Source organism: Giraffa tippelskirchi, chromosome 9 (assembly GCF_054371585.1).
Source record: "Giraffa tippelskirchi isolate mGirTip1 chromosome 9, T2T-mGirTip1v1.2.pri, whole genome shotgun sequence".
NCBI lineage: Eukaryota > Metazoa > Chordata > Mammalia > Artiodactyla > Giraffidae > Giraffa > Giraffa tippelskirchi.
In genome coordinates, this window is record NC_137283.1 from 33,662,553 (window position 1) to 33,679,883 (window position 17,331).

Consider the following 17,331-nt stretch of genomic DNA (forward strand, 5'->3'; position numbering starts at 1 on the left):
ACACAGCTCTGGGACGAGGAGGTGGCACTACTGTGGCTTGGCTGTTTTATACCAGCTTTGTCACTAGGCTCCCTTCAACCATCCCTGAAAGGAGGCTGGGCTCTCAGGAAAATCCCTGGAGATGATTCCAGAGAGAATCATGATTTCACCCATCCGTACAGATCCCAACCTTTAGACGGCTTTGGTGCTTAGTCGCTTAGTTGTGTCCCAAGGACTGTAGCCCGCCAGGCTCCTCTGTGCATGGGATTTCCCAGGCAAGAATACTGGAGTGAGTAGCCATTTCCTTCTCCAGAGGATCTTCCTAACTCAGGGATCAAGCCTGTGTCTCCTGCATTGCAGGCAGATACTTTACTGCTGAGCCACCGGGGAAGTGCTTGGACAGGTTTACATGTTGTAAAAGCAATACTGAAATAGCATTTTAAAGAGAGCTTTGCGGGACACTGTGCTAGAGTATGAAGCACTTGGCTGATGATACAAAGCTGTGGGCTTCAAGGGAGGTGTCACGCACTGTGCTATGTTGAAGGCGATAACTAATAATAGGTAAAAGTGTCCCGAACCACAAATGCTTTCTTCTAATAACGCTACCTTCGTCACTCGGGTCCTGCCTTACACAAGTGGATGCTGGCTTTCTCAGTGCTGCAGCCCAGAACCCGGCAGGGGCCACACACACGGGCATCACCTGACGTCAAGATGGGACCAACCCGGCTACGACAGTGCATCAGCTCTATTGTGTAACAGCATCTCACATACGCAACATCAGACATAACGTCGTCTACAATCAGGACGAGCGGAAGGAAGAAGGGTGGGTGTGCCTGACGCTGGGCTAGAGGAGGAGGAGGAGGAAGAGGATGGAGAGGACCCCCCTCCTGGCCTTACCCTGATAGCCCCTGTGTCCGCCAAACCGTGTGCAGGGCAGAGAGGATGTTCCCACTCGCAGTGCTGGAACCAGCCTGCAAAGAAAGACAAAGCAAAGACATCATCTCACAAAATTCCCCAACCCACTTACAGCTGGCTCCCCGACACCCTCACCTAGGACAGTTTCAGGCAGACTGGGGAGTCTCTAGGGAATCCGCTCCCTGGCTCTCACTGGACTAGAAGCCCTCACATCCGAAGCCACCAGCAAGCACTGGTCTGGCCCAAATCCCACCCAAAGCAGCTTTTCTAGGTGAGTTCTCTCAGCATCAACTGATGAGCAGAGCTTCCCCAGACAATTCTCACACAGCTACTAACCAGGAAAAAGATGGGAAGCGGAATGATTGATCTGAGAAGGATGGGGTGCACACATTTAATAAAGACCACTATGTTCAGTTTAAAATTGGCTTTGCCCTATGAAGCTTCATACTGCGATTCTGTCTTTATTTCTCCCACTTTTCCACAAGGGCATGACCTCTCAGAGTCATCATTTTGGTTCAGGTATGTTCCGTGCACTTTTCTGAAGTCTTGATGCAGTTTTGTTTTACAGATAATTTTTCTTCATGGCATTTGTTAACAGTTCTGAAAATTGTCCTAATTCATCTGGTGAAAGCTTAATAAGCATGATCTAAGTTCAGAGCCTCATACTTGCTGCCTGGAGTGAAGCAGGCCAACTCCCTGAGCCTCAGGACTGTCACCAGTAAAAACAAGGAGTTTCTGAAAACAGTATTACCAGCCAGAGGCCCTACCAGCCCTACCTGTTCACATAATATGGAGGAAAATGATGTCAAAAAGACAGCCATCACAGCGATTCCTGTGGATAGTGCTTTGTCCAAAGGCAGTTCCATTCGTCATTCAACAGGCAGCGTAAGGTTGCTAACTTACAGGTATCATGCCACTTTTGTTCACTTTATGTACCTATAAGCCCTGGTGGAGCCTGGTGGGCTGCTGTCTATGGGGTCGCACAGAGTCGGACATGACTGAAGCGACTTAGCAGCAGCAGCAAACCCTGGCCCTAACGGAGACAAGCATCTGTTGTGTCACCGATACGTTACTTTCCCACTTACCTTTGCCAACATGATTCTTGTTTTGGCCACGTCCAGAGGCGTGGTGACTGCAGCTGCAAAGCCACCTGTGCACATAAAAACATGCAACACACAAGTGAGGCATTGTTTACCACGTTACATGGCATTTTATCATTTTTATTCTAGAATGCCTCGTAACTCTGCCAAAAACACTTCTTTCTTGACCCACACGCTCTGCTGCTTGGCAGTGATGTCTAACTGCGTATCAGAGAGGTGACGGGACAACGTTTTATATGCTCAAGTTTAAAGAAAAGGCCCCACAATATATCTTGTGTGTACATGGGGGTATCTATGGTCAGACCCCACCCCTGTCAGAGAGGCACTGCTGCAGCCCATGAGTCTCAGGCAGTCCATGCCTTCCAAAGGCCTAGGTTCTCTAATCTGACTCCAAAACACTGCTATGGTTTCTGCTCTGAGGCAAAACTGGCAAAGAGAAACGTGTATTGCTGTGGGGACTTTTGGCATACATGGCTGGGATTTTAACGGTTAAGAGAGTATGTTTTTCTGTTTTTCCAGACTTCTGATCAACAGGACAGCTAGAGTAACAAGATTTCTAAACTCGTTTCTTGTTGGAGTCAGTCTTGATTCAAGCCCGAGTTCTTCCTTACGGCTCTGTCCTCTTTATTTAAATTCCATGACTGCCAAATGGATCTTTAAAAAAATCCACATATTTTAAAGGGGTCTGCATGTACAGACAGAGGAATTGGAAGACTTTTTTTTTTTAACAGAAATCACGGTATCTGGTATCAATATTTTATTCAATACGATACAAAGAGATATTGCAGACCCCCCAAGTCCCAAAAAAGACGGAAACAGTAAGCCCAAAAGGGTTTCCTAAAGATTTAGCTTCTGTGACCCACAGTGAAACCGGACCGTTTCCTAAGAGCTGAACACGACACATGTGAAGGATGCTCCAGAAACAGCGGCCTCTCCTCTAAGCTCTGGGCTGTGTGGACAAGGAGGTCATTTGATCTCTGCCAAATACGTTTCTAAATATGTTGCTGAAATAAGATCATTAAACTGAACCTCCTCCATTTGGTAACATTATGTTATTTATTATGATGCTGACTTCTTGAAAGATACACCCAGAAGGGCACAAATCTTAGGGCTAAAGAGTAAAACCAGAAGCATGTATACTAGATTTCATTTTAGTCACCTTTGAGTTATGCATGTGAAACGTTTTCCTCCCAATTCAAAAGTTGCCTGAAATTCAGAGGCCTGCTAAACTGCAAGTATTTTTAAAATATTGTGGACTCAATCCTCAAACTCTACCCTCTTTTTTAAATCACTTAACCATTTACTCTGCCTTCGATACTCAAAGTCATATGTATCTTAGCTCCAAAAGTAGTAGTTTCATTACACAATGACTTTGACATAGGAATAAGACAAACACAAATCTGTCCAGTTGTTTAAATTCCTAACTGCGTAACCATTTTCCTGTTTGAAAATGTTTCAAACTGACCTAAACCAACTAAAAAGGCTTAAAAATTGACAAGGACATCATCAGTCCCCCATTTGACCACTCAAGCTCTCACAAATCACCCATGTTGAAAAGTATTTGTTTTCTACAAAATTTGGATACTGTAAATCAAACTTATTTTGGCCATTAGCAAAGTTCACCATTCCTTTACTGTAGATGCCTGCCAATATTCTCCCAGTGATTTGTTTCCTGAAAGTAATATGAAGAAAAGTGAGACAAAAACACATATGCTGAAATAGGTCCTAATTTTACTACCATGAAGGAAACTTTATTTTATGAAAGTTATTAATGTCAATTTAAACGTCTTCAAATATCAAAGACTGCTTTAATTCACAGACCTCACAGTGTTTTTTTATGAGGCTGTAAGAAGGACTTGTGAAGATCATGTAATAGTATAACCGGTCATAATGGGGAGGGAGCAGGGGAGCTGTATTTTCAGTTAAAATGCAGTTATTTTCTACATTTTACTTAAGGGAACTGTAAACCTCTAGTAATAAATACAAGGAACACGCTCATGTATTAGACAGGAAATAATTATTTGGTATAGCAACTGCAGGCTACTTTAGTGTTCAAATCACATGTGAAACAATTTTCTGTGTTCCACTAGAGATAGGTTTGTACTTAATGTTAGACTAACTGCTTCCAAGAACCAGATTCGGGGGAAATTAGATTTTTACAGTGAAACAACATCTCACGTGTCCTCAGGGTTCTCTCCCCTCCAGACAAAGGGGCCACCTGCCTACAGTAAGTCTGGAGCCGTCACCTCCAACATCTGCTGGGAATGTGGGGGCGGGGGCCAGCAGCCGGCTGCTGCCACGCACTGTGCCCCTGCGCACTAGCTGGGGGCAGGAAGAGCTGCTTCAGCGGAGAGCCCCAGACAAATGGGGCCTTAGCAACAGCAATGGCAACAAACGTGTTTCCGTTTCTTTAAGACTGTATCCGGCCCTGTCATTTGCTACCCAGATAATCCTTCACCCTGTTATAGAATTTCAAGCCATGGCTTTCTTTTCCTTCTCCCAGAGAGTGTAAGTGTTCGCTACAGGAAATGAATCAAAGAACATTAGAATAGCAAATTTCACTATACAGCAGATGTCATAATTATGCAGACTGAATGATGGTTTTATGTTTAGGAGTTAACTTGAAGTGAGGAAGCTGGCAACAGTTCCAAAGTTCATTTTTTCCCCCTAATTTAACCCCTGACCAGAGGCCAAGGGAATTTCTGAGCATGACAAGCCATCAACACCTCCAATCTCAAGGGACATTTTTGGATATTTGTGCCAAGTGGTTCATAAAGCAAGCATGGGCACCAAACAGCATCAAGGATGACCAGAGAGTGCTTTGTCTATAATAATTTAATCAGCTTAAACTTGGAAAAGCACACAGGGATGAGAAATAAGATTTCTGGTTTAAGGGCAAGTTTTATCATTGCCTTTATGGCCATGTAAGGCGAAAACATCTGAAAGTGCAGCGGGTAAGCATGCCAGATCGTATGGGCTGCCCAATGTGACAAGTCGTGAGTCATGTCTCTATACTGTGTAGTACATAATCTTGCAGCAAATTCTTACAGAATATCACTTTTCCACAATGTGAAGTATTTTCCAATTATGCTTATCTTTTAGAAAGGTTTTAAAACAGTAACCTTGTTCCTCAGAGTCAACATTTGTACCAACTAAAATTTCAAAACAAGGAAAGTAAACAAGAAACCTATTTAATTTTGTACATGTCTTTAACAGAAGACACCTACTAACAATTTTCTGCAGACCTTGGGCAAATTCCTATCAGACGTCAGCTGAAAAGGTAATTGTCTTGGAGGAGCTTTTAAATCTATACCCTAGTAGAGGCAATGATTAGGTATACTAAATTTATTAATGTGCTTTTTCCCCTCATGCAATTAAGAATATGAATTACTATGATGATGACAGCTTTTCATTTCCTGGGTGTTGGCTGTTTTTACTGAAATAGTAGTAATTCCTTAAATGTAGTTCTACAGATTACCAAACACTGACACACTATGCAGGGGCTTCTCAGGTAGCTGAGTGGTAAAGCATCTGCCTGCCAACGCAGGAGATGCATGTTCGATCCCTAGGCCGGGAGGATCCCCTGGCGGAGGGAATGGCTATCCACTCTAGTGCTCTTGCCTGGAGAATCCCATGGACAGAGGAGCCTGGCGGGCTACAGTCTATGGGGTCACAAGAGAGTCAGACACAACCTAAGGACTAAACACCACCACCATACACTATCACCTATCCCAGCAACAACCTCTTCATGGAGGGACAGCTGCGTCTACATCACAGGTAAGGAAACTGGTGCCTAGCAAGGCCCCAAAGTCTCCTTCCTCAGCTGCAGACAGAACAGAGGGCTGACAGCTCTGTGACTCAGACAGGTCAGCCAGCACTGGAGGCAGCAGCTCTGGGCGAATCCACTGGCTGCCCCGATCCCAGCTTCCCCACTGACCCAGACAGTGGATACTGGTGATGCAGGAAGCCGACTGCCCACCTCTCCCCCACGCAGGGTAAACTGACTGGAGACTCACTCCCTGTGGCCTGAAAGTCCAAGGAGTCAGCAGCAGGGCAGGAGGCTGAGCCCTGCCCAGATCACACTGTTCTCATTCTCAAAGGCAGGCGACCTCTCCAACCACACATGAGCAGAAAAGGTCTTGGAGATCAAAGGGGAGTAACGTTAAGAGATGCTCCACGCATAAACCTCTGCCATAGAATCCATCTTGGCTAACAGACATGTGCACGCACACAGAAGAATCCTGAGATATACCAAATATGGGCTGTGAACCGGGCAAACCAAATGACTGGCCAAAGGAAAGCTGGAAGAAATGCCTCCTTACAGTAATTCACACTGCCCCGAGGGCACAACTCAGGGACTCTCTACGTCTGTCTGCCCGTGGGTGTTTCTATCCACACGTACTGTGCTCTTTTTGCCACCTAATAAATACCTCACTTTTCATCTCTGTGGGAATTTTTTTCTACAAAGTTGAAACGCCAGGGTCTTGTGACTGACCACTGGTGTACTGGCGAAGATTTGGTGCTCTCACCACCGTGACCCGCTCTCAATCTCTGGCCCGGACCGAAGCCCTGCTTCAAGTGGCTGCCGGCCGAGACCCCCAAGATCACTGATACCAAGTTTCTCCCCCTTCTGCCGCACCCACACCTCCTGCCACCTCTGACTAAACTAATGCTTACTGCCTGTCATACAACGTTTCTCACAAAAAGGAACTGTAATGAACACACATGTCCTTAAGAGGAATGATACATTTGCAAGTACATCTTTGAATTAGCTCCTTAAAGAAAGAGACCAGAAAAAATATATATTTAACACACGGACATTTTATAGTATGTTCACTTTAAGAAGTGGCCTACCTTATCCAGTATGACTCAATTTCCAGAATGCTCACTTTGCCCCCAGGCCCCAGAGGGTGTCCACAGACAGACCCTCGTAGGTACCAGGGAGTAAGGAGTCTTGACCACTGGCAAACGAATCAGGACCACCTACCCACTTAACACAGCTAAGGACATGGATCATGTGGAAACAATCACCCATCATAATCAATCGGAGCTGGCTTCGTATCTACAGGCAATAGTCTTATTTGGATTATCAATTCTACAAGTCAGATGGGTCCAATTATTACTACAGGATCCTATAAAAATGTATGTTTTCTGTTTTCCTGATCACTATAACAAAAAGTCCATCCAACGACCATTAAAAAAATTGGAAATGAATTTTTTTTTCCACTAAAGCTGGTATCCTAAGCCCATGTATCTGTCAGTTTATGGAGGGTGTGCATCAGCAGTTTATAGTTTTCTGGCAAATCTCCGTTTCCATTTATTTCAACCGTAATTCTCACTTACCTTTATTTGCAACAACAAAATGCCTTTCTCTCTCAGACTGTTACATCTCTCACTAAATTCTTTCCAGTTTCTGCGTTCTCCCTAAAACCTCACTGGAAAATGCGTATGACCAAGTGATGGATAGCACGACATTGCATATTGTCACTCTGCTCTTCAATGTCTAGAAAAATGCCCAGATGTTTAGATCTCCGTATTTTCTACACCGTGTAGTTTAGCCTTCGGTAAGTTGTGGAGCAGCCTCTGCTCTCCTGACACTAGTTAATCTACGGGGCTGTCAAACATGTCACACGGACCGTGAATCACTGCCTCCTGCAGAATTCGCTGAAACCCCCCAAGAAGTGCTCCAGGCAGACAGCTGCACTGGGAGCCCTGGGCCACAGCTCAGCTCTCTGCAGAGAGGCCCTGCTAAATCACCTTCAAGATAATCCACGGGCCTGAGTGAAGGCTTTAATCAAAAGAAAACGAAAAATTTGTCAAAAACAAATTGGCTGTCTTTCAGGCAGACACCTTTTTAGCAGGAGTTCCTCCCCCCACAACACCCACCCAGACACTCTTTCCTCAAACTAGTGGAACTCTCTTCTTCTAAACAATCTGGAATTTCTGAAGAATGTTGTTTTTGCATAGTTAATATTTTCACATTTTTCTCCCCCTCCTTGGTCTTTCCCAGTATAATATAATCCTTTGCACCTGCAAAAGCTCCACAGACTGCTGACTGCCAAGAACCCACCACATGATCTTGCCTCCAGGACCAGAGGGCCTGTGGTAAAGGAGAAAGAAAAATACAAGTTATTAAATATTTGAATTTATCAGAACCTCCTGTGGGTTAGCTCTGGGGATGGGAACTTAAGTGAGAAGCTATTTTGGTGGCATTCCTCACTGATGACATAAGTGATTTTCCCAAGGACTTAACGGCCTTCTAAAATAAGTCAAAGAAACCAGGGTGACAGGCACATTCGAGTGCCCAAAGGAAACCATTTTCAGGGAATACATGTGATACACATACACACATTTATTAAGTATAAAAATAAAGACATCTTTAAGACAATGTAACATTTAAAATATTTCTCGTATAATTCTAAACATGTAAATACCATAATACGCAAATTAGTCCAAAGCAGTGTATACCAAATTCCACAGTTCTGTTTTCAATCTTTATCCATGCTGTACATGTTTGAAGGATGCTGATTCTATTACTAAACAATGTCAAGTTCCTCAAAACGTTTTCACACTGCTCTGTGTAATATGTGTAACATAAAACTCATGCTGAGTTTCAAACTAGGCAAGATGATGGCAGGGGTGTGGTGCCTTGCTTGCTCAGAGTTTATGATACATCAGAAAATGAGATACAGTCATTTCAAATGGTGAAGAGCTCTCAGTCAGGCCCTGGTTCAGCCTCTGAACACATATCAAAACCCAAGACTTCCTTGGTGATCCAGTGGTTAAGAATCTGCTTTGCACTGCAGGGGACGTGGGTTTGATCCCCAGTCAGGGAACTAAGATCCTACTTGCTGCAGAAGAACTAAGCCCACGTGCCACGACTAGACAATCCACGGGAAAGATCTCCACATGACCCAATGAAGACCCAATACAGCTAAATAAATATTTTACAAAACAAAACAAACGTACCAAAAAAAAAAAACACCCACAGTCCTCATAACAATCCTAAGAGTCGGGTCCTGTTGCTAGTCTCTCATTTTATCCAGGCTTTCTAACAGCAGAGCCTACACTATTTATTTTGGTTTTTAGCTTGAGGTATAAATGATACCCAACAAACTACATGTATTTAAAGTAGGTGATACAGTAACTTCTGATGCACATACATAAGAAATCATTGCCATGATTAAGATAATGAACGAATCCATCACCCAAAAAAGTTTTGTTGTCCCTTTGTCATCCCCTTTCCTGCCCTTCCTGACCAAACCTTAAACAATCTGATTGACCCCTATAGATTAATTTGCCTTTCCTGGAATTTTATAGAAATGTAAGTATACATTAACTTTTTAACACAAATTCTTTCCTTCAGATTTTTTGTATGATTTGCTCGTGTTCAAGTGGATATCAATCATTTGTTCCTTCTTATTGGTTAAAAAATAGTCCATTGTATAGATGTATCATTGTCTGTCCATGTATCTGCCTGTTGATGGACCTTTGCGATTTTTTCAGTTTGGGGCTACTACTAATAAAACTGTTATGAACATTTATATTTATGACTTCATATGGACACAGGCCTTCATTTCTCTTGGAAAAATTACCTAGGAGTGAAATAACTGAACCACATGGCAGATGTATGTAGGTATACTTTTTAAGAAACCATCTAATTGTTTTAGAAACTGTTGTACCATTTTACATTTAGACCAGTTTCTTTACATCTTTTCCAGTATCTGGTATTGTCAGTATTTTTAATATTTTACCATTTTAATTCATATGCAGTAGTATTTCATTGTGGTTTCAGTATGTATTTCCCTAATAATGCTGAGCTCCTTTTCATGTACTTTTTTTTACCATCCATAAAACATCTTCTTTATGAAGTTTCTGTTCAAATGTTTTGCACATTTTTATTGGGTTGTCTGTTTTGTAATTACTGAGTTTTGACAGTTCTTTCTTAATTACTGCCTTTTATTTTTCTTGCCTTACTGAACTGCTTAGGGCCTCTAGCATAATGGCAAGTACCACAACAAGGACAAAGAACATTAGAAATAAGACCTTGAATATATTCATTACGATGGTTAGAACAGTATATATAATATCCTGTCAATGGTGGTGTGACATTTTCACAGATGATCAAATATACCACAACTAACAAATGGGACCTATTTAAACTTAAAAGCTTTCGCATAGCAAAGGAAACCATAAACAAGATGAAAAGACAACCCTCAGAATGGGAGAGAATATTCGCAAATGAAGGAACAGACAAAGGATTAATCTCCAAAAGCAGTTCATTCAGCTCTATATCAAAAATAATAACAATAATAATAATGCAATCAAAAAATGAGCACAAAGCCTAAACAGAAATTTTTCCAAAGAAGACATATGGATGGCCAATGAACATGAAAAGATGCTCACCACTGCTCGTTATTAGAGAAATGCAAATCAAACTACAAGGAGATACCACCAAATAGCTATCATCAAAAAATCTACAAACCTGGGCTTCCATGGTGATACAGTAGCTAAGAACCCCCCTTCCAATGCAGAGCACATGGGTTTGGATCCCAAATGCCTTGGAGCATCTAAGCCTGTGTGCCACAACTACTCTGCCAGAGTTCTGCAACTAATGAAGCCTGTGCACCTAGAAGATATGATCCACAGCGAGAGAGGCCACCACAATGAGAAGCCCGTGTACTGTGAAGAGTAGCCCCTGCTCACTGCAATTAAGAGAAAGACCACTTGCAGCAACAAAGACTCACAGCAACTGAAAATAAAATTAAACAAATAAACTTAACTTCAAAATTAAAAATCTACAAATCCCTAAGTGCTGCAGAAGATATGGAGAAAAGGGAACCCTCTTGCAGTATTGGTGGGAATGTAAATTCATACGGCCACTATGGAGAAAAGTATGAAGGTTCCTTAAAAAGTTAAAACCAAAACTACCAGCAATCCCACTACTGGGCATATACTCTGAGAAACTCATAATTCAAAATGACATACGCAACCCAATGTTCACTGTAGCGCTATTTACAATAGCTAAAGACCTGGAAGCAAACTAAATGTCCATCCATAGATAAAGATGTAGTACATATATAGAATGGAACATTGCTGTTTAGTTGCTAAGTTGTATCTGACTCTCCAACTCCAGAAGGAACAAAGATGCTGAGCCAAAGGGGAAACAATGCCCAGCTGTGGATGTGTCTGGTGGTGAAAGTAAAGTCTGATGCTGTCAAGAACAACACTGTATAGGAACCTGCAGTGTTAGGTCCATGAAACGAGGTAAATTGGAAGTGGTCAAAAAGGAGATGGCAAGAGCGAACCATCAACATTTTAGCAATCAGTGAACTAAAATGGACAGGAATGGGTGAATTTAATTCAAATGACCATTATATCTACGATTGTAGGCAAGAATCTCTTAGAAGAAATGGACTAGTCCTCGTAGTCAACAGGAGAGTCCGAAATGCAGTACTTGGGTGCAAACTCAAAAATGACAGCATGATCTCTGTTCATTTCCAAGGCAAATCATTCAATATCACATAATTCAAGTCTAGGCCCCAAACACTAATGCCAAAGAAGCAGAAGTTGAATGGTTTTATGATGACCTACAAGACCTTCTGGAACTAACACCAAAAAAAGATGTCCTTTTCATCATAGGGGATTCGAATGCAAAAGCAGGAATCCAAGAGATACCTGGAGTAACGGGCAAGTTTGACCTTGGAGTACAAAATGAAGCAGGGCAAAGGCTAACTGAGTTTTGCCAAGAGAACGCACTGGTCACAGCAAACACCCTCTTACAACAACACAAGAGACAACTCTACACATGGATGCCACCAAATGGACAATACTGAAATCAGACTGATTATATTCTTTGTAGCTATACAGATGGGAGACTGTATAGATGGAGAAGCCCCATATAATCAGCAAAAAGAAGACCAGGAGCTGACTGTGGCTCAGATCATGAACTCTTTTGCAAAATTCAGACTTAAATTGAAGAATGTAGGGAAAACCACTAGGCTATTCAGGTATGATCTAAATCAAATCCATTATGATTATACAGTGGAAATGACAAATAGATTCAAGGGATTAGATCTGATAGAGTGCCCAAAGAACTACAGACAAATGTTCATAACACTATACAGGACATGGTGATCAAAACCATCCCCAAGAAAAGAGATGCAAAAAGGCAAAATGGTTATCTGAGGAGGCCTTACAAATAGCTGGGATAAGAAGAGAATCGAAAGGCAAAGGAGAAAAAGGAAAGATACACCCCTCTGAATGCAGAGTTCCAGAAAATAGAAAGCAGAGATAAGAAAGTCTTTTTAAGTGAACAATGCAAAGAAATAGAGGAAAACAAGAGAATACAAAAGACTAAAGATCTCTTTAAGAATATTAAGAGATACCAAGAGAACACTTCATGCAAAGATGGGCACAATAAAGAACAGAAATAGTATGGGCCTAACAGAAAAAGAAGATATTAAGAAGAGGTGGCAAGACTACACAGAAGAACTATACATAAAAGATCTTCATGACCCAGATAACCATGATGGTGTGATCATTCACCAAGAGCCAAACATCCTGAAGTGCAAAGTCAAGTGGGCCTTAGGAAGCATCACTACAAACAAAGCTAGTGGAAGTGATGGAATTCCAGTTTGAGATATTTCAAATCCTAAAAGATCATGCTGCGGAAGTGCTGCACTCAATATGCCAGCAAATTTGGAAAATTCAGCAGTGGCCATAGGACTGGAAAAGGTCAGTTTTCATTCCAATTCCAGAGAAGTGCCATGCCAAACAATGTTCAAATTACCACACAATTGCACTCATTTCACATGCTACCAAAGTAATGCTCAAAATACTTCAAGGTAGGCTTCAACAGTATGTGAATGAAGAAATTCCAGATGTACAAGCTGGATTTAGAAAAGGTAGAGTAACCACAGATCAAATTGCCAGCATCCATTGGTCACAGAAAAAGCCAGAGAATTCCAGAACATCTGTTTTGGACTATGCTAAAGCCTTTGACTGCAGAGATCACAACAAACTGAAAATTCTTCAAGAGATGGGAATACCAGACCTCCTGACCTGCTTCCTGAGAAATCTGTATGCAGGTCAAGAAGCAACAGTTAGAACTGGACATGGAACAACAGACTGCTTCCAAATTGGGAAAGGAGTACATCAAGGCTGTATACGTCACCCAGCTTATTTAACTTATCTGCACAGTGCATCATCCTAAATGCCAGGCTGTATAAAGCACAAGCTGAAATCAAGATTGCTAGGAGAAATATCAATAACCTCAGATAGGTAAATGAAATCACCCTAATGGCAGAAACGGAAGAGGAACTAAAGAGCCTGTTGATGAAGGTGAAAGACAGTAAAAAAGCTGGCTTAAAACTCAACATTCAGAAAACAAAGATCATGGCATCTGGTCCCATCACTTCATGGCAAATAGATGGGGAAACAATGCAAATAGTGAGAGACTTTATTTTCTTGGGCTCCAAAATCACTGTGGACGATGACTGCAGCCATGAAATTAAAAGACGCTCCTTGGAAGAGCTATGACAATCCTAGACAGCATATTAAAAAGTAGAGACATTACTTTGTTGACAAAGGTCCATAGCGTCAAAGCTATGCTGTTTCCAGCAGTCATGTATGGATGTGAGAACTGGACAATAAAAATGCCAAAAGAATGGAAGCCTTCGAACTGCAGTCTGGAGAAGACTCTTGAGAGTCCCTTGCACAGCAAGGAGATCAAACCAGTCAATTCTTAAGGAAATCAAACCTGAATATTCATTGGAAGGACTGATGCTGAAGCTCTAGTATTTTTGGCCACCTGATGCAAACAGCTGACTCACTGGAAAAGACTCTGATGCTGGGAAAGAATGAATGCAGGAGAAGGGGACAACAGAGGATGAGATGGTTAGATGGCATCAACTCAATGGACGAGTTTGAGCAAGCTCCAGGAGTTGGTGAAGGACAGGGAAGCCTGGCATGCTACATTCCATGGGGTCACAAAGAGTCAGACATGACTGAGCAACTGAACAACAACAATATAAAAAGGAGTGAAATTGGGTCATTTGTAGTGATGTGAATGGACCTAGCATCTTTCATATAGAGTGAAGTAAGAGAAAAACAAATATCATATATTATTGAATATATAGGAAATTTAGAAAAATGGTACAGGTGAACCTATTTGCAGGGCAGGAATACAGATGTAGACATAGCGAATGGACATGTAGACACGGGTCAGGGAGAGAGCTAGGCTGGGACAAACTGAAAGAGTAGCACGGACATATACACTACTATGTGTGAAACAGACAGCTAACGGAAACTGCTGCATAGCACAGGGAACTCAACTTGGTGCTCTGTGATGACCTAGAGGGGTGGTGTGGTGGTCCCATAGCTAATTCACTTTATTGTACATCAGAAACTAACACAACACTGTAAAGCAATTATCCTCTAAATAGATACACACACACACACCTGAAAGAACAGCTAACTTAGTACTTTCGTACTCTCAATACTTCTCCACTGGAAATACACTCTGGAAGGCTGAGAAAAACACTACAGAAATGGAAAAGACACCATGTAAACAAACCAAGGCATGTATGTCTCTGTCAGCTTTAACGTTTCTTCAGCCAGACATCTAACTATGTAAACTACCTAACAAATCAAACGTATAATAATGTGTCGTGTCAGAGCTCCAACATTTCCTTCCACCTAACTAATGAGATTGGTTACTTGAAATCACTGGACTAAGAGTAAAGCTAATCGAATAGATTTTTGTAACCTTACTTGTGGAAGTAGATTAACTAAAAAAAGAAAGTTTGATTAAAAACAGCTTTCTAAAGATAGTCTTGCCATTAAGCAGAGTTTCTGGTATTTTTCTGTATATGTTCTAATGTTCCCAAGTATATCTGTGTGCTTTTGTAAAAAATGTTATTTTCTCCAGAGCTCTCACAAGTACTGGAGACAGCATAAGAACCAAATCAGGAGAACAGCAACTTTTTATCTGTTTATGTTTTTTCAACTTTTGGCCACACTCCGTGGCATATAGAACCTTAGTTCACCAACCAGGGATCAAACCAGTGCCCCCTGTTTGGAAAGTAGACTCTTAATCACTGGATAGCCAGGTAAGTCACAACTTTATACTTTAAAGGTGGCAAAATGTTTATTTTATCAGGCTAACGCCAATTTGAACACTATTATTCACTTTGCTGAGTTTTCAGGAAACGGATACAAAACATAAAATATCAATGGTCATTTTGGAAACGACTGAAAGTCATCTTCAGTTTCTGCTGGAACCTGCAAGGATTCCACAGAATCCAAGTTTACTCCAAACAGACTTAAAATATTACAAATGATGCTGAGTTTGTAAGTAGTGTGCATGTGCTCAGTTGCAGTCGTGTCAGACTCTCTGAACCCCATGGACTGCAGCCCACATGGCTCCTCTGTCCATCAGACTTCCCCGGCAAGTATACTGCTGTTGGGTGCCATTTCCTCCTCCAGGAGATCTTCCTGACCCAGGGATCAAACCTGTATCTCCCGCATTGGCAGGTGGATTATTTACCACTGAGCCACCTGGGAAGGCCTTATAACTAGTAATAAAGAAGAAATAATAAGATGTGCATTACATGTCATACAGGAGAAGAAAAATCAGAGACACTATATAATTCATAAATTGAGCATTTACTCAATACCTACTAGGTTTCAGGCATTGTAGAGTCAGAGGGAAAAAAATAGCAGTCCCCAGGTCTAATATTTGATGGGTGTACAATGAGGACAGAAGAGGTTATAAGAGAAAGAAAGCTTCACAGAGGTGCCTGCTATAATCTAGGGAAGAAAAAAAAAAATGGTTGCCAAGGGGGGGGGGGGAACCACTGGATCAAAATAGACCCAGATGGAGGAAGACACAATTTAAAAATAGAATCTCCAAAGATAAGCATAACTTTCCACTATCACCTGGCCAGAATAACTTAGTCTAGAAACATAGAAAGAAATCATTTTTTATTAGAAAAAGATACTAATAAATAAACAAAAAATCTCTAGAACCAAAAGATTATGATTCAAGTGAAAAACTTCCATGGCAAACAGAGAGCATTATAACAGGAACCACAGTAACTACACTCACACAGAACTTACTATGCTCCAGGCATCAAACACTTCACATACATTAACTCATATAATCCTAACCACAATCTTCCAAAGTATTCGCCATTTAATCATTTCACAAACAAAGAAGCTGAGGCTCAGAGAAGTTAAGCACCTTGCCAAAGGTTAGAGATGTTTGAAAGCAAACGAAAGGTATCTATAAGACATTTCATAGTTCTATATACAGATGACAACTTTTACTAGAATGATATCAGAATAACCAAGTGAATGAACAAACTATGTCAATGTCCAAAATAATGTGCTTTAAATAATGTGAATTTTCTCATGCAGCTCAGTATCAAAAAATCAGACAAGCTGATCAGACAATGGGGAGAAGATCTAAACAGTTTTTTCTCCAAGATGACATACAAATGGCCAAGAGGCCCATGAAAAGATGCTCAACATCACTAATTATTAGAGAAACGCAAATCAAAACTACGAGGTAGCACCTCACACCAATCAGAACAGACATCATCAAAAAATCTACAAACTCCTAAATGCTAGAGAGGGTATAAAGAAAAGGGAACACTCTTACACTGTTGATAGGGATGCAAATTGATACAACCACTGTGGAGAACAGTACAGCGGTTCCTTAAAAAACTAAACACAGAACTACCATATGACCCAGCAATTCCACTCCTGGGCAGATATCCACAGAAAATCGTAATTCCAAAAGATGCATGCATCCCAACGTTCACTGCAGCACTATTTACAATAGCCAGGACATGGAAGCAACCTAAATGTCCATCAACAGAGGAATGGATAAAGATGTGGTAAATACACACTCTGGAATGTTATTCGGCTATAAAAAGGAACAAAACTGTGTTGTTTGCAGAGATATGAACGGACCCAGAGTCTGTCATACAGAGTGAAGTCAGGAAGAGAAAAACAAATATCATATATTAATGCTTCTATGTGGAATCTAGAAAAATGGTACTGATGCACCTATTTATTTGCAAAGCAGAATAGAGACACAGACAGAGAGCACAAACGTATGGACATCAAGGGGGTGAGAGGGTGGGATGCACTGGGAGAGTGGGATTGACTATGTACACCACGATGTATGACGTAGATACGTGAGGCCTGCTGTATAGCACAGGGGGGAAAAAAGAAGGCACAACCTGTTTGTAGGATGTATACTGAGTTAAACTTAAAAATGCATTCCAATATTCACTTTACTGTTGTTTAGTTACTAGTCAGGCTCTTC

General features: G+C 41.4%; 1 protein-coding gene across 5 annotated transcripts in view; it reads right to left on the reverse strand.

The window, feature by feature from the left end:
• Positions 1 to 17,331, reverse strand: part of SLC25A26 (solute carrier family 25 member 26) — a 155,751-nt gene that overhangs the window by 8,631 nt on the left and 129,789 nt on the right. For all 5 annotated transcript variants that reach the window (XR_014064924.1, XR_014064925.1, XM_081528447.1 and 2 more), the window contains 3 exons: positions 8,025 to 8,094; positions 1,980 to 2,044; positions 877 to 950 (listed from right to left, as the gene is read on the reverse strand). Coding sequence is in view for 3 of the 5 variants with exons in the window: in XM_081528447.1 (XP_081384573.1) it covers positions 877 to 950; positions 1,980 to 2,044; positions 8,025 to 8,094 (209 nt within the window). In the remaining 2 variants the exon portion in view is untranslated. The remainder of the gene's footprint in view (positions 1 to 876; positions 951 to 1,979; positions 2,045 to 8,024; positions 8,095 to 17,331) is intronic.